Source organism: Convolutriloba macropyga, chromosome 10, assembly GCF_964194025.1.
Source record: "Convolutriloba macropyga chromosome 10, txConMacr16.3, whole genome shotgun sequence".
Taxonomy (NCBI): domain Eukaryota; kingdom Metazoa; phylum Xenacoelomorpha; order Acoela; family Convolutidae; genus Convolutriloba; species Convolutriloba macropyga.
The window spans coordinates 12,486,416-12,513,263 of NC_134477.1; the positions used below are offsets into that span (position 1 = coordinate 12,486,416).

General features: G+C 35.9%; 2 protein-coding genes and 1 pseudogene across 5 annotated transcripts in view; 2 read left to right on the forward strand and 1 right to left on the reverse strand.

The window, feature by feature from the left end:
* Positions 1-4,255: 4,255 nt before the first annotated feature.
* On the reverse strand, positions 4,256-6,110 carry LOC142348288 (MFS-type transporter SLC18B1-like). The gene has a single exon (XM_075399584.1). It carries the CDS (start codon positions 5,624-5,626, stop codon positions 4,583-4,585), a length of 1,044 nt encoding a protein of 347 aa, XP_075255699.1. The 5' UTR covers positions 5,627-6,110; the 3' UTR covers positions 4,256-4,582.
* A 5,528-nt stretch (positions 6,111-11,638) lies between these two features.
* LOC142347923 (uncharacterized) lies at positions 11,639-12,845 on the forward strand (annotated as a pseudogene).
* A 1,329-nt stretch (positions 12,846-14,174) lies between these two features.
* LOC142348596 (uncharacterized) overlaps positions 14,175-26,848 on the forward strand; it is a 50,787-nt gene continuing 38,113 nt past the window's right edge. Inside the window, exons 1-4 of one of the 4 annotated variants that reach the window (XM_075399992.1) lie at positions 16,933-17,001; positions 17,836-18,012; positions 20,589-20,728; positions 26,494-26,626. In XM_075399992.1, coding sequence (XP_075256107.1) covers positions 16,990-17,001; positions 17,836-18,012; positions 20,589-20,728; positions 26,494-26,626 — 462 coding nt within the window. In that variant the 5' untranslated portion in view covers positions 16,933-16,989. Of the gene's footprint in view, positions 14,464-16,932; positions 17,002-17,822; positions 18,013-20,588; positions 20,729-26,493; positions 26,627-26,848 lie in introns of those variants that run through there. The other 3 variants (XM_075399993.1, XM_075399991.1, XM_075399994.1) reach the window with 3 other exon arrangements.

The window sequence follows — 26,848 nt, forward strand, 5'->3', positions numbered from 1 at the left end:
TAAAGTCATTTCACAACGGGGGGACATTTATACAAATCGGCATAAAATATGAACATATACCAAGAAAAAAAGCTTTCCTAGTTCTCTTGGACAATTTTGGTCTCAATGTTGAGCTTCTCTTGTTTTTTGAAGCCTGTTAGTCCTGATCTTTTGCTCTGTTTGAAGTCTAGGATCTGTGAATCATCTTTGAATAGTCTCTCAGCTCAATCAGCAGTGATCTCATATATGCAACCCAGAAAAGCCTAAAACTATTATGCAACCCAGAAAAAATGCATGTCGCGGGGTTGAAAACTAATGGCAATAGATCCGATTGACATCAAAAAGCTGAAACCCCAAATAAATACGCGCAATGAGTACCGGGTCTGGAATTGACATTGAAGTATTAGTTCAAATGCAAAAGTATGACTTTTGAAATTCAAAAATTGTTCTGGTACACGTTAATTCAAATTTTTGTCAAGCAAAAAAGTTAACAACAGATAGGAATGAAAGGCTCCTTCTTCAGGGATAGAAAGCGATATATCCGGTTTTATAAAAACTGCAGAACAAAGACTGAATTAGATTAGTGTAATAAAAGTAAATAAAATGTAAATGTGATTTTTAAATGTAAATATTTTCAAAAATTTGTAATTTTAAAATATTTCTTAGAATTAGAGTCCAAGACAAGTTTTTTTAATTTGTAAAAGTTTTCATTTAACCTGACGATGAATGCACGGTTCGAAAACGTTCGTCTTTTAAATCAATTGAAATTTTAAGTGGCTATTCCATCTATATCTAAAACTATTGGAACGCACTAATCTTGTGGAACTAAATAATTTAAACGAGTAGATATCACTAACAATTGATTTGTGGAATTGGATTACTCTGAGATTGCAGAAATTAAATGCTGTAATCCAGTGAATGAGTGACGTGGAAATGAAATATATCTTTTTTAGAAACTACTGCCTTGTGGTGTGGAAACGAGTGGTGAAAAATTCTCCCAAGTTTTCAGAATTGCACTTTGTGGACAGATGAAAGACATTTCCTGAACTTATGAGACTCTTACTCGACCCATGAAAAGACTCAACTTTGACTATGTGCTAAGCGGTGTATATATGATCAATATTGCCCCCTCCCCAACAAAATTATAAAGTCTTTCATAAGGACAGGTCAAAATATGGGATTAATTAAGTTCCACGCGCCACAACAAATATTAGCAAACCAGGCAACAACTCAATTCTCTAAAACATTCAAGGGTCAGAACGATCCCTCGACAAGAAGTCATAAAATTCCCAACAACAACAACAACAACAAAAGGCAAACAAGGCTATAATGGGTTGAATGTAGAAATCAAAGACTTCTGGAAGCAAGTTTCCCTGTACTTAGCCAAATGATAAAATTTGCACGGAAATGGAGTTTAATGAGAAGCATCAAAAAGTGTTTATCAATTGACAGTAAAGTCAGGTCACAACGGGAGGACGTTTATACAAATCGTCATAAAAGATGGATATATTCCAAGAAAAAGAAGCTTTCCTAGTTCTCTTGGACGTCTTTGGTCTCATTGTGGAGCTTCTCTTGTTTTTTGAAGCGTGCTAGTCCTGATCGATTGGCCTCTTTGAATTCTAGGATCTGCGAATCGTCTTTGAATAGTCTCTCAGCTCCATCAGTAGTGATCGCAGAGCAAGGGTGCTGTCCCGATTAAAAAGCTTTGTGGAGTTGAGTAGGCTGTTTGTTGATTCGTTTTTCCTGGGAATGATGTTTCTGTTTATATGGATGAACAGTTTCTTTTCCATAACACTCTGACTGTTCGTGATGTACTTGGTACCATTTCGTCGACAATAATAGTAGGTTTTGAAATGTTTTTAAAAGGGCGAATTTGCTTAAATAACTGCTTGGGAGCTAAAAGACTAAGTTTGCTTTAATAGGGGAATAGGCTGTTGTTGATGATGTGCTATTTAAAAAAGCACCCTTGTGCCAAAAATGTTGTCCATCATGGGATGTGGAACAATTTTTTGGGGTGATGGTGCTGTAAATAATTCAATTTTCGCAGAAACACCTTTTTGAACATTTTTCGGAAATGGCTACTTTTGGCATTGAACTGCGTGGATAAGAAAGAGATAGAGAGAGAGAGAGAGAACGCTGGAATTTTCCATTCGTCCAAGAAGTCAGCTCTATACACCAGATAAATTTAAGGTATACTTGCGTTAAAAGAATTAAGCTGAAGTGTTTGTTGTTAAGACAAAGTTAAGGAAACGTTTACATTAACTTCACCTTAACCTGGGTTAAACGTAAAAAATATCAGGTATTAGGTTAAAATAAGTATGTTCCGAAGCGTACTAAATGAAATGAGCTGTCCTTTTGAATCTGAGTTCCACCACATTAACTTGGGACATCGTCACAGCCATTGTCACATACAGAATGTTTTAATAATGCGCGCTCTTTGACGCACGTCAGAAGCGACAACAAAAATACATAACAGCCTGTGTATTCAAAGCGAAGCCTTCTTTGAGGACAAAAACGTGTACATAGATCAGACAACTGCTGCAAGCAATATGCAAGCGGCTCGTCCGGGAAAACGTACCTACTCCTATTGTCAGAAAGAAATGGATCAATCCAGAATCAAAGCTTGAAGTAAACGTTGTCGTTAGGGTACTGGAGGAGTAGACCCCGAGATGAATTTGGCTTTGAGGACGCGTGACAAGGACGTTCACCGGTCCCAAACAAACTGCTAGATCATGATAAGTGAAAAACGCAATAGGGCTCTTAGCTCGCTCAGCTATGAAGTTAGCACATGTTTGCCCAAAACCGATTCCAGTCAGGTTAGATTAGGATACATATTTGAAATATTTGCAACTAATCAAAAAGTCTTTCGTATATATGTATAATATATATATATATATATATATATATATATATATATATATATATATATAAAATGAAAAGGAGAGGGTCAAGTATTGACCCATGTGGCACACCGCTACTGATTACTTTGAAGTCTGAGAACGCTCCACTGATGAACACAGTCTGTTGTCGGTTGAGGAAATAACTGCGAAACCATTCAAAATGACTCCTCTCACGCCATAATTTTCCAGTTTCTTAATCATAAAATCATGATTAACGGTTTCGAATGCTTTCCAAAAGTAAATGCTTTAAAGTCAAGGGAAAAAATGTCCGGTTGACATGCTAAGTCTTAGTTTCTCAACATATCTCTGCTATTGCCAATACCGAAGACCGTACTACATCTAGTTCGAAAGCGTAATTGTTTTTCATTGAAACGTTTGTTCATAAGGCTATACAACCGGGTATACGTAGCGCATTTGAAGACTGAGGTAAAAACAGGCAAGATTTATACTGGTCGATAATTGCTCACCTCAAACATTGAGCCTTTTTTGAAGAGCGGAGTTACGCGTGCCTTTTTGAGACAATCTGGGAAAATTAACTTCTTCGGGCTAATGAACTGTTTATAAGTGCTGTTATTTATAGCAAAATCGCCGGAAGCAAAGATTCGTTATTTTCACAGAGATACCATCGAGTCCAGTTGATTTATTACAAGTGCGGTCAGTATTTTCTGTATCTCTTCATCATCCCCTGGAACAAAAACATTGCCTTTGAAACGGCTGGTGAAAAACTGAATTTCCTTCAAGTCTGATCAGGCTGTTCCAGTTTATTGCCAGCAAGGTTGTGAAATACTCATTGAACAAATCAGCTACGGTCTCACCATCATCATCAGTAGCGCTACCTTCAATTCGAAGTCAGATTTGTTTGCTCTCTACTCGGTTACCGGTTATTTCGCTGATGTCTCTGATGATATTGACTTTTGTTGAAATTGTATGCAGGACCTTAGTGTTATAATAATGGCGCTGTTATATACGGAATTGTCAATTGAAAATTAAAATGATATCTAAAAAAAAACAAAGTTTTCAAACATTACATCCACTGTTTGGTAAAGTCTGTGGCATTTAACTCAAAAAACTTATTTATAGGTAAATATTAGAGTTGCGTTTGAGATTTAGCGTAGGTGCACACAGATTTTTATTAGAATCAGAATTGTTTTTAGTAATTAATTATTTGATCTTTGACATTCTGGGCTCATAATTGTTATAAAAAATTTTCCCAAGCCTTTGCCGTTAAATCTATTTGTTTTTTATACAGGCTTTAATTTGCACGGAAAATTTGCAGTTTGTCCGAGAAGCCATCAACCACCACAGACAAAATTTTGTTTTTTTCTCATCGCTAGTGAAATTGTTTTCCGTAGTCTTCTTGTAAAGAGTACCCAAGTTGTTCATTTGGATATGGCTTCTGACAAACAAAATTTTTCTTTTGTAAAATTTAATCGTCTGGTTAATTTTTTGCTTACCATATTTCATAAAGTTTTTCTGTATTGTGTAAAATCAAAAATATATCACTAGCCTCAGAGGGCTACAAAATGGTGATTGTTTTTCTTCTCTACGATGCGTAATTAAAGTGAAAAGTTGACTGTACAAAAACGCGTATAAGTTTAAAAAATATTGGACGAATAATAATGAGTGATAGCACCTGACTGGCTCATACGTTTATCTTGAACATTGTAATTATCTCGTGTTCAAATCTGTAAACATCAGGGTTTCTATTCTTCGTTCGGATAATATATTTTTTGTAACATACTTTTTGTGAATAACACATATCCACACAAAATGCTAGATGTCAAAAACAATCCGCTCAGCAGTAAACAACTGTTGTAATATCCGAAGATGTCTTTGAAAACTCCTCCAATTATAATCGAGCCCAGCATTCTGCCGCTTGAAAAACAGGCATTAGATAAAGCAGCCGCCACCAATTTAGCATTGCTTTGGACTGTAAAGCCAACATCATACGCCAGTTTCTCAAAAAGTAAGTAAACTGCAGCATAACCTGCTGCATTCACAGCGCCCAGAATAATTAGAGCGATTAGGAGCCAAACTTTGGATTCAAGTGTTGGTATGAGGGCCGGCAACGCGAGCATCACGAATCCACCCGCTGCTCCAGAACCGGAAGCTAAATACATTTTTCCCGCCTGACCGCTGTCGACCAATAAACCCAATAGAGGCAATGATAAAACATAGATCGCCAAAAAGGCTAAGAAGTAGTAACCCGAAGTATCACCGTGAACGCTGAATTTTTCGAGGAGATATGGTGCTAGAGCAACATCGATAAAACCTGTAGTAGCGGAATGAAATACTAACGTAGACCCTGTGGTTAATACTGCCAGATGGGAAACGAAATAAATAAACGTATGTTTTGACTCTTCTTTAGTAGTTTCGTGCAAATTTGATGTCAGATTGTAGTCGGTATGCGTTTCACAGTTATTGGAGATTTCACAATCCTTTGCGGCCTTGTTTGGCAAGAAAAATATACACAATAAAACTATTGGAATTTGCGTTGAGGCGGCTACAAGAAATGGCATTGTGTAACCACCAAGAGAGTATATAACAGTTCCAACTACAGGTCCAATTATAATTCCCAGGCCAAATGAGGTCTCTATGAGTCCTGTGATTCTCCCAGACCACTTTGGGTAAAGTGGAACCAAAAGAGGAACGCCCGTCGAATAAGCCATTGAAGCTCCCGTGCCCATAATAGTTCGGATTAACGTGCATGCTATAATAAATGGTGCGCCGCCGTCAATATAGCCCATAACACCGAAGAATCCATTGCACGTTGCTGACAATAAAGCTCCGCCGCAGAAAAAGTATTTTTGATTGTCAGGTCAAATGAAGAAAGCTAAAATAATTGCTGTTAAAAAGTTAGCGGCATCGAAGGTTCCTGTAATTACTCCGATGAAAGTCGTAGAAACATTTTTGTTGGCGGACGCTTCACTTGGGAAAAATGGTCCGATTTGAGAATAATTCACGCCTTCCGCAATAAACAAAATCAGACCAAGCAGCAGAGGAACAAATTGATTAATTTTCAAGTTTTCCATTTTCAAAGTGACTTCAAACACTTTTTTCAATTTATAATGTCAAAAGCTTTTGATTAAAAGGATGGCATCCGTGAATTTTTGAGTCATAAAATAATGTTGTTAATTTCAGTTCTATTTTCATCTCATTTCGTTAGAAATTCATTTCTAGTTCAATTATGAGTGATCTAATTAACCTTTTTACTCATTCCATTACGATTCAATTGCGTACTTTTAAATGAAGGGATTTAAGTCAAAGAATCAACACCATAATTCTTTATTAAATTTATCTTGATGTTCCCAGTGCGGTTAATCTGTTAATCTAGTTATTTTCTGAATTTGCTTAGAAGGTATATCAGAGAAGATTTAAGAAAGAATATTGATTTATGTTCGAGGTGTCAACTTATAAAATTGTTTGTAGAGATCGATGAGAAATAATCGTACGAGGTTGATGTTTCAGAGTTTGAACTGTAGGGAGAAATAGCTAGAGGGTCTAATAGTTTCTTAGTGGAGCTGTAAACATCTAAAAGTGTTAAAAAAGCTCAAAACAACTATTAGATCGTCTTTGATATAAGTTTTGCAAAGTCTAAGGAAGTAAAATAAAATATAACCAAAGGTTAAGCGTCAGGTTTTGATATTAAGTACTTTTTTTACTTTTAAAAGTGTTCCGTTTCTCTCGAAAACTAGCCTTTGTGGAACTTCACTTTTGCACACATTGGTGAACAAAATAATTCATTCCAAATTCAGTTTTAATGTTTTGTATGCGCATATCAGTTAAGTTTCCAGTTTTGTTTGCTTAGATCACGATGAAACTTACTTTGTGTCTTTTGCAATAAAAAACTGAGCCGGTAATACTTTTGTCTGTAACAGAAGATCTGTTTCATATTTGATAGAGCTCTTTCTGAGAAATCGATCATTTTTTTTGCGTAAGACGCACTATTCACTGCCCCCTTTTAATCTGCCTATTAATTGCATGATTGTTTCAAAAAACTTATGAAAACAAAATTGATGCAAACGAAAAATTTGATAATACACGGAAGCAAATCAAAGAGGAGATTGCATGCGTTAAAGAGTATCTGATGTCTTATTGAGTAATTTGAGCACAATCTATGAACCATATTCTTTTAATTTGTTAAGTTGTACGTCAAGAATAAGATTTTGGCCAATTTGTGTTCCGAGGTATCTACAAGAGGTCTGCGGTTTGAAACTATTGACTTTATAGGAAAAAGTTGAGTTCTCAATCTGGGAATAACTGACGTTGGTCTAAATTGTTTTCATAGTTAATTTTTCATCTGTTGCGCTTCTGTTGCTGTTTTTTGTTGTTGTTGTAGCTGTCGCACAGATCTGCAATTCGCAGGTAATTTTGGCGGGATACAGGCGCTTCTTGCCGTTTTTAACTGGTACCCTAGTTGCATTTTTTTCTTAAAATAATAATAATAAATAGGTATATTAGTAGTAGTGTGTGACTGCCTATCCACAACTTGCTTTTGGTGCGGCGACTTTTCTGCATCTACGCCGTGGTGAATGACATGCGGTCCCCGGGTTAGGGGGACCAGGAGGGGCATCGTCAACATCAGGGGAAAGGGGCAAGGAAGGCCGGTTATTCTGTGCAGTGTGGTCGTGTAGGACTGATGGAATTAAGTCCAGCCTTTTGGCTACCTCTACTGGTCTTTCCCACAGGTCGATTAATTTCAGGTCCGCTGTGTTCTTACTGCAATTGAAAATGTGGTTTATGTCATGTGGTGCTACATCACATTTGGGACAGCGGTTATCAACATTGTGACAGATTCTACTCAAGTAAGAGTTTAGCCGGGGACAGTATCCAGTTCTCAGTTGTGGTGGTCGGATACGTGCAAATCGTGGCAGCGTTTGTTTTTCTGCTATCTTTTGTGGAGATGTATCTAGTTGTTTGCTGTCTTTGTTCAACTGTGTATGGTCCGTGGATATTTTGGAGAGCAATTTTGTATTCTTTGCGATTTAGTTGCTGTTTTCTGTTTGTGTTGCTTCACTTGGTCCGTATAAGTATCATTTAGTGTCGTTCTCATGGGACGAAAACTGGTTGAAGAGGTTGTTTCATGATCAGCACTATGGCTTTGATAACTGCCGGCTAGGAATTGCTCTGCTAATATTTCAGTGTGAGCTCTGGCAGGTAGAATTTCACCCTCATTGTGTAACTCATTGATGTCAGACATTTTTACACAGCCAGTAAGTGTGCGAAGAGCAATGTTTTGTTGCGTTTGCAGATGGGTCGTACTGTCTATACTGTCCTTTTTTTGTTACTACTGTCTATCAATGCTTGAAATATTTGCAAATGCGATCAAGTTTCGTATCAATGTTATGCGGAGAGTGGCTTAAGTACGAAAAAAATCGGTTGTCTCAAAACCGTTTTCTGAGGGACAAGATGATTAATGATTTGGTAAATAGAAAAATATTTGTGTGTTTTTCTTGTGTGTTCGGTTAAAAAGAAAGGTTGAAGCATAGTTATTGACATTTCAGAAAAATCAAGTTTTCCAATTTGTCTAAGAATATGTATTACTTGCCATTGAAAGCTTTGGAGAAGGATACAGTGAAACGGTAATACTTTCTTTGCCTTCCTTCAGGTTTTAAGAATTTGTCTAAATGTCTTGCTGTCACTGACTTTTCTTGGAAACCATACTGTTCATTCGATTGTATGCGCTTAGTGTTTTCTGCGATTATTGGAGCTCTTGCGAAACGTGATGTCTAATGTTTTTCCTAAAAAAAATATGGTGTTACAAAAATGCTGTTTTCAGTTTTGATAAAAATCTATTTTTCGACCTTTTCATTTATGGCACACGTACATATATGCTAATTGCTTATTTGCAAGACATGATTAGTGAATGTGTTACTTCTCCTTCGTAATGTTATTTTTAATTAAAATTATGACGTGTTACATACTCCTCTCTAAGTTACCACTCTAAAAACCATTTGTTGATTTAGATACCATATTATCAAGCAGCTTTAGTCGAATGACTCCGTGAGACGTATCCGGAATGTGTTATACGAGTACTAAAGGAACGACAAGTAGAGGTTGAAACTAAAAATTCGTTTAAATTTTGGAAGAATACGGTTTTGCAGTAGTCAAAATCATACGCTATGCGCTAATATCATTTTTTTATGTTCATTTGCTTTTTCTTTCAATGAAAATGGGGCTATATTCTCAGGCGATAATCTCACAAGGCAACAAAAGACAACTTAAAAACGGACAAATGTCCAAAAGCCAAAAATTTTGAAAACTTGTCGTTTTAAAGCCTGTTATCTATTTAAAAAATATATAGCCCCTAGAAAGATTAAACTTGTTCTCTAGAAAGAAGATGCAACTTCTTTTTACTGAGACCAAATAAAAAGAAAAGGTTTAGAATTAAGTGGCAAAGGTGAAAAGTTAAGATTTTTTGAAAGTCATAAGACTGAAAAGAGTAACAGATGGGATCAAAGGTCAAGATTTCAATCAAAGTTCACAAAAACGTTTTGTAAAAGCCATATAAGCCATGAGAGCTGAAAGCCTAATAGATGATCATTGTGTCGCCTTTTCACGAAAAAATGAACTGTGAACAATTGATTTTTCATAGCAAATTTTTCTAGTGTGTCAGTAGTATAGAAAAGAGCAGAAAATTGTTAAAATAGTTTTTAGAAAGGCATCGCGGCAGTAAAATTATAACTCTATTTGATTGTCAGAAATCTCGATGAGGCCACAACCAGGGTTGATATTGCTTGCGTTACATAATAACGAGTTATTGTTGCAAATCTGACCGAAATAGATAGATACTTGGCAACAAAAAAATAAAGGATGCCTTTTGGATAGTGATTAATAGCCACCGTCAGCCTCTCAAACAGCTATTATTTAGGCGCACTCTTTTTTTTACACTTCAAAAAATTTGAATTGTATTGGTGCGCTGTCTTTTTTAAAGATCTTCACGCGTTTTTGGGTTTTTTCACGTCAGTGAGAAGTCAAATTAGAGTGGTGATTTTGGTGACACTGAAATTTTAAAAGGAGGGAAAAATGGAGTAGGTTTGAGGCGTGACTTTTTTCAAAATACCTTAAAGTTGAAGAGTGAGAAATTGGTGTTTGAACAATTTGGCTGCTTTTGAGATGGATTTTTTTCAGGTGCGTCAATTTGACTTTGGTTGCTGATGAATCATAAAAGAATCTAATTATTGGCTTGAGTTAATATCTAGTGGTTTTCATGACTTTGACGCTACTTTTTTTAAAAAAAAATTGAGTGAGCGTTTCAGTTCCGCAAGTATTTATGGTACTTTTTGATGTCTTATCATTTAATCGAATTGGGAACAGGTCTCTGATGCTGCTAATAGGGGTTAAGTTAATCGATTTAATGTTTAAAGCTAGTGCTTTCTTTGACTTTGACACTAATCGTTCTCAATAATAATTATCAAATTTTTTTTGAGTTTTGCGAGTTTTCTTCTCAACTTTGTCGTCTTAACTTAGTATCATTATTCACAGGTCTTATTTGTTGCAAAAAAGGTTTCAATTAAAGTAAGTCTTTTCAGTTTTTAGCTATTGCTTTTTGTAACTGATACGCTTGTTCGTTTTTTAAAAAAATCTCAGTGCTTTTTTTAGTTTTGATAGTTTTTGTTGTAATTTTTGCCGTCTTATCACTTAATCTCCTTGATGACAAGTCTCAACTGTGGTCATCGAGGATTCAGATTGATGTAATTGTATCCTTCAGTAGCTGTTGCGTTCTGTGACTTTTATACTAAGTCTTTTTAAAAAGTTACAGCGAGTTTCATTGCAATTTTTGGTTATTTTTGTTTTATTATTTAATATAATCAGTGAGAGGACTCACCGACATTTACTGACAGGTTGTAACTGAAAATTAGAGGAATATAGTTGGCAGTTTGAGTTCATAGTGGTTGCTTTTTGATGTTGATCCTGTCTGTTCAAAAAAATAAATGTTCATTTTTTATTCTTGCAAGCAAGAATAAAAATTGAACATTTATTTTTTTGAAAAGACAGGTGTTCTGGTGTTGGTTTTTTTTGCTTAGTCTCGTTACTAGCAGCTGTCATTTGCCTTTTAAAGCGAAGTTAATGATTGTCAGGTTATAAATTATTACAATTCTTTGAATTGTATTATAGGACTTGTCTTATGTTTTTTTTATTCGCTTCAACTTTTGATCGCGTTTTTCAATGTACATATTTTCAGTCACGATTTTCACGTTTGACTTTTGAGTTACCTCGCTCACCGTTTCAACTAGATCGATTCTAAATTCGTTCATGAGCTGAATTAAGCAATGTGTTGAATACGGTCAATGTCAAAAGATCAAAATCAAAAGAAACTGGATAAACCGATGAAGCCGGTCATTAAGTCTTAGTGCATTAAGTTATCAAAATTCATTAAGGCGATTGCTAGCTGCTGATATTAGTATTAAGCTTAATGCCCTTCAGTTTAGATGCTGAAATAAGTATAAGTATCTAACTGAAACTGCACACTGGATTAGAACAGTTTTTGAAACTTAGGAAAATTTCTTTGTCAATTTCTCTCTTCTTTCTTCTGTTTCAATCCCGATGTGCGTCTAGCGTGTCAGCGGCGACTATTTTCCGGCAATCTTCAGCTACGTTTGTTTTAGCGAAAAACTGGAAAAGTTTATATGCCAGAGTACACTTTGAGGAAGCAGAAGTAAAATTAATCATCTTTTGAGTTTACTTAAAGTGTATCAGCAGACGTTTGGTCTTTACTTCCGGCATATTTGATCAAAGTGCGCTGAAGAAGCATATTTGGTAAATTTTGGATGAAAAAGTCTGAATTATGGAAATCAAAAATTCGAGCTTAGACTTGTTAACAAATTTTTGCAAAAGTGACGAAAAATTGAGCCCAAATTTCGGAAATATTATCCTATATTCTATGCTGAACTTACTTTCTAATGATATCACTCACAACTCTACTATTGACTGAACAAATAAACCCAAATAAGCCCAGTTTAGCATATAGTCCCGCACGCCCGCCACTAAAGTGCGTCGGAACAATGAGGATGTCTTATGTATAATTCTCCTATGATCCTTCATGTATGATCTTGACCAATTGCCCTAAACCCATCACCCACAAGCAAGTTTAAATGATTAAAACGCTCAACTAATTGCTATTCCTATAACCATGGACCTAATATATGAAAAAGCAGAAATGGTTTTTTTTGAGGTCAAACATTTTATTGCGGAGTCACTGAAAATGATAATGTGGTCTTTAATAGTAATTTTATTTCAGGATACATGTTTTCTTAAACAATTGTTTTCGAAAATTGATGAGATATGGTCCGAAAATATAGACCTGAGATTCTCCTATTCGTACCCAACATAATCGGTTACATTCGGTTTGGCCTTACTCTCAGTTTTGTTACTTTGTTCAATTGGTATCCGAATTTAGCCCTACTTGTTTACTTAATTTCAGCTGTTCTAGATTTTTTCGATGGTTATCTGGCCAGAAAACTGGGCCAAACATCAAAGTTTGGCGCACAACTTGACGTTGTTGTGGATATTATTGGTCGAGGTTTTCTATGGGTGTTTTGTTCGCCATTTTTATTCTCAATCTCGTGCCTTGAATGGTGTGTTTTCGTAGCGACGTCAAATAATGGAACATTCTGGAAAGACACTTTTTCAAATGCGCCGCCTTTGGTGGCCAAAGTTATGGCGAATAATTTTAGAACTTATACTGGAAGTGTCGCTGTAGCTGGACTTGATTTCCTACCAATCTATCTGCTGTACATCAAGGTCAATGCAATAATCATTTTTCCGATTTCGATTCATCTGTTTATGATATTAGTTTTAATTCTAGGAAGATGTCTTGCAATGTATGTCGAATTGTTCGTTTTCATAAATCATATCAAAAACCTTCTGATTGATTAATATTCTTTTGGTTTATTTATGACAGCTGCCAATTTTGTCTATTTTAGTACATCAGCAATTCAATCTGTAAATACGAAATCTTTGTAAATTTCCTTGGATGTTTGTATTTCCATTGTCCTCTATTCTGTAATTAATTTTTTGGACGTAGTTTTAAAGCAGATGTATGTTTCTGTTATAAGATGGAAACGTTGGGGTGATATCGAAAACTAAGTTTTGATAACAAAACAAAACTTTTTGAACTGATACACAGGCTACGTGTAGTACCTATAGCAGTATTTGCCTCTCAAATCTGGCTCCCCATCAAAACAAATCTTCGAGTGAAAACTTACAACATCGTGCAACGAAATGGATTTTGGGCTCGAATCTAGTCGCTTGTAATCACTAAGACTTCTACCACTTAGCCTTTACGTTGAAATTCACGATCTTCTGTTGTTTTTGTTAATAAAGCTTGGGGGGTTATGATGTCAATGACTTCTTGAAAAACGAACAACAAAACGAAAACACGCGACAAACTGAAAGAGCTGAATTTAAAATACCAAAATTATCTTAAGGCCTACCTGATAGTTAAGGTTCTACTTCTCTTAGTCTAGAAGTCTTCTCTCCTCTGAATATAAGGAGGCAGTGCTAAAGCCTTAACTGTTGTATCTCATGACTATTAGAGGGTAAAGAGAGAGAAGAATATTTATTGCTTGTAGTTTTTGGTATTTGCGAATGGCTGTTATGATGATTTAATTCGCCGTGACATATGCAGACGCTAAGTTTTCCCTATGTACAAATTCATTCAAAACTGAACTATCAGGAAAGCCTGGAATAGGCATGCTGAAGGCCGTCAAGAGTTATCAATTTCTGAGAGGTACATTACGGCAGCTGTCAGAAGTATGTAGAAGAGTTCCAAAATTGAAGATGAAAATAAACCAAGTTTATTATGTTGGTAAAATCCCTTGTCAAAATGTATAACGACAGCCTCAATCGCGTGATATGCACTCGGTACTTGTTGAGGCTAGTAAGGAGTGATGTTATGATTTTGCGTTTCAATTAGTCAGATTCGACTGTGTGCGCCAAGTTGAATACGAGAAGTCTTTGAGCTCAGAAAATTGCTCTAAGAATAATTTTTGGTCACTTTTGAGCCGTTTTTGAGCACTTTTTAAAGAGACATCCGAAGAATGTAATTTAATCTTTACCAATCTTTACAAGCTCATTCTTTTACACTTGATCTTCAGGAGTTCCATATGGGATTTAAATAGTGGCTGCCCTGTTATGCGATTAAAGCTTCAAATAGTACAGCGTACACACTTACACGGCTTGAAGCCTGCAAGTAGCTGAAATTTTGTGAAACAATTTAATGTTACAGTTGTTTTGCATGATCAGATGCGAAATAAGTTCCTGTTTATTTTTTTGAGTAAATGTCTTCTGAATTGAGTGATTAGATTTGAAATGTTTTAGATTAAATATGGAGATGATATTCGGGGCGATGGCAGCTCCCGATTTCTTCTCCCACAAGTCAGATAGGGAGAAAATGATAGATCTGGGAGAAGTAAATGAAGATTCAGACATGGAAGATAATGATGAGTTATTTGACAATGATGATGATGATGATGATGATGATGATGATTATGAATCGGAATTAAGTCAAGATGAAGATACGGACTTGTTCCCTGTGCACAGGACACCTTTCTCATCCAAAATATACAACCAGTTCACACCCGTAAGTTGCATCAGATCTATAGTCTTAACGCGATTGCTTGACTGGGCGAAAACCGGGGGGAAATTTACCAGAATTTGTATATAAGGTGAAAGCCAATTGGATGCCCTCGTCTGTGCAGTTTCCTAATTATTGTCTTTTGACAGAGCTGAGATTTTTATTGTCTACTTAACATGGCTGAACAGCATCAGGGGGAGGAGTGGACAGAAGCTAGAGCTTTTGAAGATATAAAGAAATGATATTGGAACTGGTTTTTAAAATGAAAAGACGGCTGATTTCTCATACAAAAATGAAAACAAGATGCACCTAATGTTATGTAGTGTGGTTAAAAAGCAATTAACTAAGTGGTCTTTATTACTCGATTTCGTTGCTAATTTTTTTTTCGGAAATTAAACAAAGTTGTTTCATTTTTTTTATGTTAAAATTTATTTAGTTTTGGAGAGGTCATAGAGTCCTGAGTTCAGTTGATCTAATCTGGAATCTGATTGGTTCGTTTTTCATCTGAGGCAGGCTCCTGTTATGTTTGAGTTATTTTTCATATGCCTTTGAGTTATTGAAATTGCATCCATTGATCGCTTGAAACATCTGAAGTCAACAGCGCTTGCTCATTATTGGCAGTTCATTGCCATCGAAAATCAAATAAAAACTAGCGATTAAAGTTTTTATCTAACTTTTTCATCGTTTTTGCTGCCATTTAAGTATTCTGCTGCCACTGGCATTAAGTGCATGTAGAACATAAATGTTGTGGGACCTGAGGGACTTAGTGCATTGATACGAAGACGCTTGCACCCGAGTGCTGGGCAACAGTCCTGAAGGGGGCTAAGAACTTATTTAAAAAAAACGAAATGGTTAAAATAGATCAAGTTCCACCGAGTGTTCGAAAACTAAAATTTTGAGTGTTTGGAAAAATTGATTCTTCTTGACTCGCCAAATGAGAGAGAAGTTGAACCAATTGCTTGAGTTGAGGGAAAATAAGAAGGAAGGAATTGGTAGAATTAACGAACAAGAGAGGGACGCTAAACTCAAATAGTGGACTGTTGATTTTAATTAGAACCATGTCAGCAATGAACTAAATAACACATAACTAATTTATTTTAACAAATTAATTTTAAAAAATGATACCCCTTTGTGGTCTTCCGGTGTTATACACGTGGCGTTTATCCAAATAACACTGCAGTCAACAATCGTAGTTAAATATTCGTAACCTGTATCGTAGATTTCCGAGGTTATCTCATTTTTTTAAAAAATTTCTCATGTAAAACAATGAAAGTAAATCTAGGTAGGGGCAAACATTTAGAAGAAAGGCCACAAATTTAGCAAAATTCAGCACGTGTCGCTTCAAGTGCCTTTTTACCAAATAGAACAAGAATATTTTGCTAAATTGAGCCTGACTTCAGCTCTTGGCGTGGGGTTGTCTAATATTTTTTACCGCAGGATTATTACAGCCATCGAGGTTTATCAAACTTTGAGGCAATAGCGAGTTCTTGTATAAATTTGAGAGGGCGATGACAACCATGTTATAATTTTTATGGTTTATCGACTCTCGTTGCGATTACGACACTTGCATCCCGTATGAAATACTGTAGATGAGTGAGCTATATTTCTGCGCCACTCATACCAAATATGGCCTCATATAGAAAAGACACTCTAATCAAAGGATAGTTTCACCCCTGTTTTGGGTTTCTTATTCATCGGATGCGATCTATTTTCATTGGTAAATTGCGCAAGTTTTGTCAACGCAAGGAGAGTTTATTTTGAGAAATCAAACTTTCAGAAAAAAGTAATTAGTTTTGTTGCAGATAGATTTACAAACAATGCGGGAAAACAGCCAGATCTTGAAGATCTTAATTTGCTATCTGACCTCTGTTGCCAAAAAGCTTTGCACAAAATCAGCTCTGCAGTCGATTCAACTTCCTATATGAGTTCACTATAGGAAATAATTTAAGGTCTCGAGAATTCATCATTTTATTGAAGGCGTTCGTACTTTTTCGAAAAGGTGAGCCACTACAGTAGAGATCTACATTATAGTTCTTTGCAGTTTGCAGCAGCTAGTACTAGTCTGGGCTTCAGTTTGGAAAATGAGTGTCAAAATTGTTCTAAAAATTTTTTTATGAAATGAAGTTGGAAAATGGCTCGTTCTTAATACTTATCATATTTACTTACTTATCATCATGATGAACTTCAATTTCATGACACTTAAAATGGAATAAGAAACAGTTACCTATTGTACGGACTTTAGATATTCGATTGTCGAATTGTTTCTCGTGAAACCATTGTGTGCTTGCTTACTGTTGCTGTTCAGCTTGCAAACAATTTATTTGGTTGATCACATTGGGTTAAGTGGATTGTTGTTTTTTTTCATCAGATACACTAGGGGTAGTGTCTCATGAGTAGATAATTATTTTCACCGGATGTGCTGTAACGGTTGCTCATGACTACGTTTCAAAATATTTCATTACTTTAAACAGATATTAACTGTTCAAAGCACGTGTTCAAAAGTAGTTTGTTTCGGAAATTCTTCCTTTTGCTATGAGCAACCAAGTGAATTATCTTTCCAAGTGATAAAGGATCTACTCTTTTGATGGCCAATCGGATAGACCCCTCCTTGCTTTTAATAACGGCCCAAGTCAAGTGGGCAAGGAAGATGAAAATTGGGGTATTTCTTTATACCCCCCGCGCTTATTGCATATAGTGCCTCACTTACAGTAGTTATACCGCGCGAGGGTATGATATAATGAGGGCAAACCCACATTGAGCAAGACCCCAAAATTGACCAAAAGCATTGATAGCTGGGATCTATTATGTCCCCCCCCCCCCCCCCCCCCCCCAGTTACAATTTATATGTTGCTATATAGCACGTTACTATGTAAAAGATAACACCTGCGACTGGGGGCGTAAAAGATCTCAGCCCACTAAGCGGGGGGGGGGGGGGGTGCAAAACAGAATAAATCCAATAGCTGTTATTGATCTGTTAAAAGAGTGGATCCAAAATATTGCAATCTTATTAGAAATTGGCTCGGTTGATCCATATGTCACCGTGGCTGTAAGATAGCAGCCACTTCCCGATTTAGTTTCCATGATATTGACTGTAACATTGTTGGGTTCATACGGCAAACGAACGGGAAGTGCGAGTCTTTTCCATTATTTCCCCCAAGCTCAGAAGTCATATGATATATATATCCCTTGAAGCAGACCTTAAACTTAGGTCACCCAAATTACTGTATCTATATTTGGTGAGGGGCTATTGTTTCCGAGGAAGGTTATATACTGGAAAGAACCATATTTTGTATTTTTTGAATGCCCCCCCCCCCCATGGAAACAGAATAGATCCGAGTTTTGTGATTGTGACTCAATGCTCAATAAGATTGCAATCAGAACAAGAAAGGGAATCCGAGTGCTGTGAACAATGTGCCCGGGAAGTTCCAATTCACCCCAGAGCAGATTGAAGCTCTAAGATCTCAGTTTGAAAAGCGAAGGGCACAGATTGCCCAAAATGTGCCTCAAAATAATCTCATGCCGGGATTTGGACCGGGAATGAAGGGATTCGGAAAGGTGAAATTAATTGATTAATTGCTCTCGGAAAGAGTTTAAATCATTTACTGCCGTCATGTTTTTATGCTATATATTTGCTTGGCGGTGCTTGTTCTAGAAAGCTCTTTTGCTCGCTCTGGAGTGAGATTACTTTTTGTCTAAAGTAACCGAATAAACGTAAAAATGAACTGGCATTTGAGTTTTTCTAAGCTCTAAGTGTTTGATTCAGTAATACCTGAGGAGGCTTGGAGAGTTAGAAATTCGAGGCGTGAAACGCTTGGACATCTCCATCATTTTTGATGTCAAATTGGAGTGATGCTTTTGATAAATTTAAAGGAAAATGGAGCGCAAAAGTTTTATGCAACTAATTTTGAAAGTAGAGCGAGAAAACCGCGTTTGGAGAGACGTCAGCTTCTTTATTGCTCTCAAACAAAATTTGTAGCAATTGTTTCAGTCATGGGTCTTTTTAATATGATTTTTTGCTTGATCGATTTGTCCTCTGGTCCTTTTAGACTTTTCGTCCTCATTCTTACTTTTGAAATTCTAATTTCTTCGGTTTTCTGAAAAGAATACTTTAAATTTTAATTCAGGACTTGTCCTTCCTGCTGTTTTTTATATCAGTATTTTTTGTTACAACCTGTGACGTCAAAACTGTGCTTGGAAATAAATCCGCTTTTTAATTGCTCTGAAATGAAGGTTTTAGCAATTATTTTAGTCATGTGGTCTTTTTTAATGTGATTTTTTGCTTGGCTGATCTGCCGTCTGGCACTTTTAGCTTTTCGTCCTGAAAAACTGAATAAACAAGCCCTCATGTTTTACAACTGGATAAACATTAAAACATTATAAACATTGAGCCTTAAGCCTTACTTGTCTACAAGTGTGCAATTCACAAAAACTATTTTGATGAGTTTTTTTTTCAGTTTTTTTAGTTCAGTTTTTTTGTTCATTTGCGTCAATATGATCTTGCTCACACGTTACTTACGCCTCTCTAAAGATGACTTAATTCAGTTTTGGTTGCTTAAACGGAGGGAGTCAAGGTGAGAAGTGTATGTATGAATTTTCTTGACCGCATTCGTTTTGTTGTTCTTTGAGACTAAGGTCTACGAAACTATCGCGTCTCTTCTGGAAATCTGACAGCTATGATGCAGCTGTTGAGTTTTTCTATCTGGAAGCGTTGTATAAAAATAGCTCATCCCTATTGCTCTCCGGTTTCAAATAATGAACGCCCGTTGAGGTAGGGTCGCAAATGAAAGAAAGAACGATAGTTTTTTTGTCTGCAGTATATTTAACTTGAAATGGATAGGCTATCTTTCTTAGACTATGTTAGCCATTATCGGTGCAAAAATAAGAATGCGGTTTATGAAAAATGATGTTTTGTAAATGGCAGAATTTCCCTGCTGTGCATTAAAACAAAATATGCGCTCGTAGGAAGTAAACATATGTCAACTTAACGGGTGAGGGCAGTTATTGGTTTTTGTTTGCTGTTGCATGTTGTAGCCATTCTGAAATTTTGGTATTTCATTTTGAAGCGAGTTGTCATAATTATAGTTTAGATGTCGGGGGTATGTTTTTCGCTGTCTGTTTTTTAAAACAATTTTGCGAAATGTTTTCTTTTCATCAGTGGAATTTGATAATCTATATATATGTTACTGAAGTTACTTTATTTTTTTCTCTTATTTGCTAATAATAAAATTGCGTTTCAGTTTGAATGAGGAATGAGAACTGTAAAGGGCATGCATGTCCTTGATGGTTTCTGTGACCCTGTCAATTGTTGCCCTCAAGATACTTGATTTATTTTATTAATTCTACTATATAAATTCTTTCTGAGATTTTGATTCTGCTTTCTGTGGTAGTTTAGGTCGTTCTCGTACGTCAGCAGAGTACGGCTTGTGAATGAAAGCGTGTTGGATATATCTAACAGGACTTATTTGCTGAAAGTACAAAATTTAATGTCCGCAGACACTAAAGTAACGTTCAGAATGCAGCATCTTTCCATACTTACTGCTTTCGTTTTTTTAATATTGACTATTAATTAAAACTGAAGGAAAACAACAAAACTACGCAAAAATAGTTGAATGATGCAAACATAAATGACTCATTACGAGCCGGCGCTACAAACTAAAATGGACGATTTGGTTCATTTTAACTCTTTAATTCCACAAAAAGTATCTTCATACATTTAAAAAGGGGACTTTCTGTGTGGAATATGGCGACAAAAGAACTTCCTTCGTCACCCGGTGCCACAGAATTTGCTGGTGATATTTGTTATCGTTAGAATAAAAACAGAGAATTGGATCAAACGGTATTGGTTTGATTCGCAAGACTTTATTGATTATTTGAGCCACCTGCTCAGATTTGAAAAAAAAAAACATTGTTTTAGTCTAACTAATTGTTGCTTTTTTTTGGTTTTTTTTTCAACTGGAAGAGGCAGTAAGAGAAATCTTTAAGCAAAGTTTTCACAAACTTTGCACCTGAAAATGATTAGAACCATGGTGTTATTCGAAGCGAACTCTATTTTTTTTAGCAAATTAATGATTCGTTAAAAGTTTTTTTTTCACGATGGAACTTGATTATAGGTGGATTTTGGACTGTTTTAGAATGCAGAGTCATTCAGAGATCCCCTCAAAGGTCGTCGATCCTTGGCCAATGAGTTGCTGCCAGCAGACATGGTGGGTGGGAAGGCGGACTCAAAGGTAGAGGCTAGCGGAGTACTCACTCTTCTGCAGACATTCGATATGTATGTCCATTATTAATGGGGAAAAACAACTTGACTATGTTTCTACTTCTTTTCACCCCCATTCAGCTAAACCCGCATATCCTAACCCCGATATACTTTCACTGCTCTATCATTTCACCCCCAAATTAGCAGTCGACATCACCCAGCAAGTTTTCTGATTAGGCGGATAAATTAATCCCATGTTCAGTTGTGATAAATTCATATCAAGTCCCACGTAACGCTAAGGCTTGGTCATGGGACGCGAGACATGGCCCAATGATTATTTTACTAAGCTAACAATGCTTATTAATTGCTCTTGAACGAAGTTCATAGCAATTATTGTAAACGTGTGTGTCTTTTTTATGCAAATTTTTAGCTTGACAATTTTGCGCTTTTCTTCTAGAACATTCTTTGACTTCTCAAGTGACTTTGTTTACGCTTTCGTTCTTCATTTTTGAGTGAGCGCTATTGCTCCGAAGTAAGGCTAATATAAAATCGGTTGCAGAATAGGGGAGTTAAGTGATCTGTAGCGCAGTGGTTAGTGCTGGTGGCTGTGGAGCGGGAGGATAGGGGTTCGAATCCCGGCGAGGGGCAGGTTTTTTGCACCCATAAAGAAAAATTGATCTAGGCTACAGCCCCTGAATTAAATTGCCTCGCCTGTCGTTCAAGAGCAAGTCTTCCGACATTTGTCGGTTTATGTTCACATAAAGGTTTGAAATCGAGTGAAATGATAGAGGGGTGAAACAATCGGAGTGAAATCAATATTTTTAAAATCTTATCAGCTTGTTGGTTTTGCGAATATTTGAATCGTTGCCGATAAGCTTCCCCCTCCATCATAGCAGGTGCCTAGTTTTGCAAGACTCAAGCACACGTGTAATTTCTGCATATAATTTTTTTTGCTTTGCATGGATTTCCGAGATAAAACTTGTTTTCGCCAAAGGTGGAGGGAGCATTAAAGGAATAGATCTGAAGTTTAATCTTGGTTACGGTAAAATAGAGTTCTTAGTTTTGCTCGTCAGCAGGAGCTGCAGCTTGATATACAAAAATGACAGGGTGTTGAGTTAGTTTTAAAATGCCATGATCGAGATCAATATTTGCTGGATCAACTAGTGTCGAAAACAAATGGTTCATTTTTGACCCTTTGTTTCATTTTTGACCCTTTGTGACCGATATATGTATCACCGATAGTTGGTATCGATATATTTATCGCCAAGAGTGGAAGAATATCGGCTTCAGGTGCAGAATATTTCAATGGGAGATTTTTCTTCCAACTACTTTTTTGCGAGCAGTTCTCGAGATTTATAGTTTTGTAAACATCGCCAAGTTTATGCTATTTTGTCATATTAGTCTAATTTTGCAATAATTTTCGCCACGTTTTAATTAAGTTGTAGCCGGAACAGCCAATTTCAGCAAAAGATTTTAACAAATACTATGCTTAAAAACTGCTGTAAAAATATGATCAAGTTTTTTGTGAATTTGCGGTTTTTTTTCTACTAAAACTCATTTTTTATGGATTTAACCCGGCTTGCACCAATTTTAAGCTATGTCTTTTTTCGCAGATTTTGCCCAGTTTAATATCCTGACCTTTATAGATAATTGAGTCGTTTTAAAACTCAGTGTAGCATTTTAATCTGTTGTCCTCTTTCATTTTTTGATGAAAACTTCGGTTATATATTTCCGTTTGAAACAGAAACAAAAAATCAGAAAAGCAAGTCTTGTGGACAACTTCTTGATAATTATTCCAAACATTTTTGCAAGCCAATTTTTCCCATCCAACTCTTGGCGCTGAAGTTGGCTTCTTTTCCAAAAATGGCTTACAGAGTGATTAAAAAATAAAATATAGCGAAATAACCAAAAAGAACAACAGAAGGCAATGCGTTAAAGCGTATTGTTAAGTTGAACGTTCTCTAATAGTTGCAGTGTCCAAACGATTCCTTTCCAAGCCAAAAGTGATACCGTAACTGTTCAGTAAGTGGCTACAGTACAACAGATGACACACTAAATAACAATGTGGAACGAGAAAAGAACGCAATTTTCGTTTTCGATGGACTGTCTTTTGTGGAATTTTGACTCTGTTTTCATCTTTTTTTTCTGTGGAGTTTGGCAGAAATTCTTCTAGGAATTGATAAAGTTTCCATAAACGATCTGTCTTATTAGTGTTGCCCTCTTTTGTGGTTCTTTTTGTTGCCTTTTCATGTGCCAATAATGATTATGCTCACGTGTTTCCTAATGAAAGGTTTCATCCTGATGAAAGGTTTATGCTCACGTGTTTCCTGATGAATTTGTTTCATTTATACTTCTCAACACTACATTGCCTTTAAACTATGTTCTCTATTTTATAGTTCATACTCAAAGGAATTAACAATGTTTTTCTTTTTTTTATGAGGCTCAATTGAATCTAATTAATGATATAATCTAAATGATGCCGAACAGTTTTGACAACTTTATTTGTTTTCATAACGTTGTTTATTTTGCGCGTTTTGCAATTCGTTTTGTGCTGCTACTTAGTTTTGTTAAAAATAAATTGTTTCAGCACATTAATTAGTCATAATTGTTTATTTGTTAAATTCGATTCAAATCTAAAAGATGAACAACTATCCTTCTTCTTTTAAGAATTAGTGATTTATTTGTTTTTGCCCATTTTTATAATAGTTGTTTTCCTGTCTCTTAGTCTCACAAATGGCAGACTCCTTGGCTCTCTAGTGGGACACATTTTAAAAACATATGCTATTATTAATTAAAGGTTTGAATATTTTCTTTAAGGTCGGGGCTATTTGGTTTCATATAATATCATCGGTTATTTGAGTTTTGGCTGACTTTGTTTTCCGTTTTGTCTGGTCGCCTTATCTCATTAATCTATGAAAAATAATGTAAACTATAATTTACTTCAAATTTTAACTAGCAGTCTCGAAGATAGGAATGACACAGAGTCGCCATAACCCTCCGAGTTGTAAAAATGAGTGTGCCTATGGAATCTTATGTTTCTGGATTGTAACGCTGAAAGCCGGCTAGGTGAGTGACGTGACCATTAAAAAGAAAATGGGAGATAAGTTTCATAGGTGCTGCTGTCTGTTTTCAAAGTGAACTCATCAAAATTTAATTTCCACACCAAGATTAACTGATGTTTTGTTTAATAGCCGCAAAGCAATAGCTAGGGCTATTATTAGCCTCCTCTTGGTTTTTTACAATGCAAAGAAATTGTTTTGGTGCGCTGTCTTTTCACGACTCGAGTAGGATCATTTGAGAAGTCCTTTTTTAATCAATTTTATTGGAGTGAATTTTGAAGCGGAAAAATATTCGGAGTGATTTTGTTGCTGAACAAAATGAAGAGTGGAGCGAAAAGAGCAGTTTTTTGTTCATATCGCTGTCTTCTAGAGAGCGAGAAATTGAGGTGTGAACCGAGAAATTAAGCGAGCGAAATTTTTTGTTCACGTGCGCCATTTTGAAGCAGTTTTGTTTTCATTTTTTCTGTGGTTAAGAGGTTTAGTTATGATTTCGTTTTAGGCTGGTTCTGGTTGTGGTTTGAAGGTTTCTGGAAATTCGTATGAATTTTATGCTAATTCAGAGGTCTTTCATGTATTTTGCTGATTTTCGGGCTAATTTTTAATAGCCGCCCTCATCTTCTCAGCCGGCTACTATAGCGCTCCTAATTTTTTTTACTCCGTCGAACAAAAAATGTTTCGCTTTACCTCATTTTGCGCTTTTTCAACGTTTTGAGTGAAATCTTTTTGACTTCTCTAGGCTAGTTTCTCTCTTCTCTCATTCTGCTAACAGTGATTTTGAATATCAGTTGCTCAGCAAAGCAATTCAAAATGAACAGAATCAGTATAAAAAATTGAAGTCGGAAATAGAAAGGGGATAAGCCCATCAAGCCCAATAGATGCCCGCTATTTGTACGTCGTTCTTATAAGTCATAGTTACCATCTCTAATGCTTATTGGTATTGATAGTAGCCCCTATAGCCTCTCTCTAAGAGACAGAAGTATTTTCAACTACGAAACGCCATCAAAATAAATTGGACTTAAAAAATGGTTTTGTACAATTTGTTTTTCAATATCTTCTATTCTTTCAATCCCAATCATGCTTATTGGAATCAACGGCGGCTATTTTCCGGCAATCTGCCGGGTATGTTTGCGTTTTTGACTATTGTTTTGTTTTACTGGCTCAAATGGGTATTGAAAAGACCCCTTCTCCTTGAGCAAATTTTAGATAACAATTGGTTAGAGTTTTGTGGATATGAATCATTTTTTTGTTGAGAAATATGACAAAATGGGGCAAAAATTGGAACTATTCTTCTTATTTTTTTGCAGTTCTTCGTTTTTTCTTTGTTTTTTTTGTTTTTTGGACAAGTTTCTTAGCCTATTATGACTTGCCTATTGTTTTGCGACTATCTGGATACCGTATTGGCTGAAAGGAATTTTTCTTTGGATTTATGTGCTTTTGTAATATTAAAAAATTTATTAACTTTTTCCAGAGCTTTTTTTCATAATTTGGCCTCAAATGTTTTTAAAAATTTACGTAAGTGGTTTTAGTAAGTACTAGTTGTTTTGATGAAGTAATTTTGGCAGAGATAGTTTCTTCCTGATATCAATTTATAACAAAATTTGATCAGATTTTTTAATCAGATTTTAACAGATTTGATACTTTTTGGTTTTATGGTTTTGTTTCAAGATAATCATAAATTAGTTGAGGCACGTTTTGTCTGATGAGTAGTTGGATGGCGTTAAAATCGATTTCCTTTTCGAGTCGTTTCCGGAATTCTTCCGGCTATGTTTTTTCAAGATCTGTTCACAAATTTTCATGATTTTTGAAGTGAATTTGGAGTAGTGATTTTGGTCACGCCGAAACTGGAGATGGAGCGAAAAAGCGAGTGATTTTGCGGCGTGAAATTTTTTCGCTCTAAATTTAAAGTAGTGAGAAAACGGTGTTTGAACAAAAGTTCGCTTTCTCGCTAGTGATTTTTTGTTCTCATGCGGCAATTTCATTTTGATTTTTACTATTTTTTGATTGTTTGGATCGGAGTTTTTTGTAAATGGTTTTCCCAATCCATTCAAAGTTCAACCTAGGCCTATTTTTTAACCAAATTTTCATTTCTTGCTAGGGTTTTTTTGTTCCCATGGTGCATTTTGACATTGATTTTCTTTTTTTTCTTTTGATCTGATTATTTTTAGAACTGGTTTTCCCAAATCACTCCTAGTCTAGTTTTTTGGTTAGTCAATTAAAATTCTTTGAGTTGTACTTCAGCACTTGTCCTGCTATGTTTTATTTTGTCGTCAAGGTTTTTGTTACGACCATGCGACGTCACAATCTTCAAATCTGCTTTTTGTTCATTCGTTCATGCAATTTCAACTGAATTGCGTGCGTGACGTCCTTTTTCACTCTTAGTGGAGCGAGTTGGTTTGGTCATTCGCGCGATTAAGTTTTTGGTCACATGTGACTTACTCTCAAAATTGACTTCCTCACTCCAAGATTGACTTTTCTTTTATTTAATAGTGTCAAGAGATAAGGTCAAGTGAGTATATCACTCCAATTGAAGGGTATTTAAGAGCAGCTAATAGAAACAAAAATAAGTTATACAGATTTTTAATCAAAATTTAAAATCTCAGAGATGTTTGAGACTGCAGATCTACAAAGCTATTGCGGCTATTTTCTGGCAATCTGCCAGCTATGTTTCAATAATTTTGTATCTTAGTTCATTTTGTAAAAAACGATGAGCCAATGATCGGATAAGTGGGGTCTGGACATCATGGGTGAACGCAAATTACCGAGCCTCGTTGTTTGCTTTAGGCATGATATATACGATAAGCTGAATCGGCCGCAGCGTTCGCAAACTGCTCTGTCAATAATGAATTGTGAGTTCTCGCCAAATCGAGAGTATATTGGACTGGCGCTCTCTACCGGTGAAGTTGAAATCTTGCAGGTAGTTTGTTTTCATGTTTCCGATTGCTTTCGAAAAAAAGATGCGTTTAGTTGTTAAATTTCAAAATTGGTAGTTGACGTGCTCCCACTTGCACTCTCTTATTTGTAACTTAAAACAGACACAGAACAACAAATGCACTGTTTTTCACAAGGAATACTATTAGTCTGTTATCTGGTGAACTCTCACAGAGGAAATTTGGCTCCTCAAGTTATGTAACACTTC

Excerpts from the sequence above, each read along its gene's own strand:
- LOC142348288 (XM_075399584.1), bottom strand. The coding sequence starts at position 5,626 with ATGGGCTATATTGACGGCGGCGCACCATTTATTATAGCATGCACGTTA.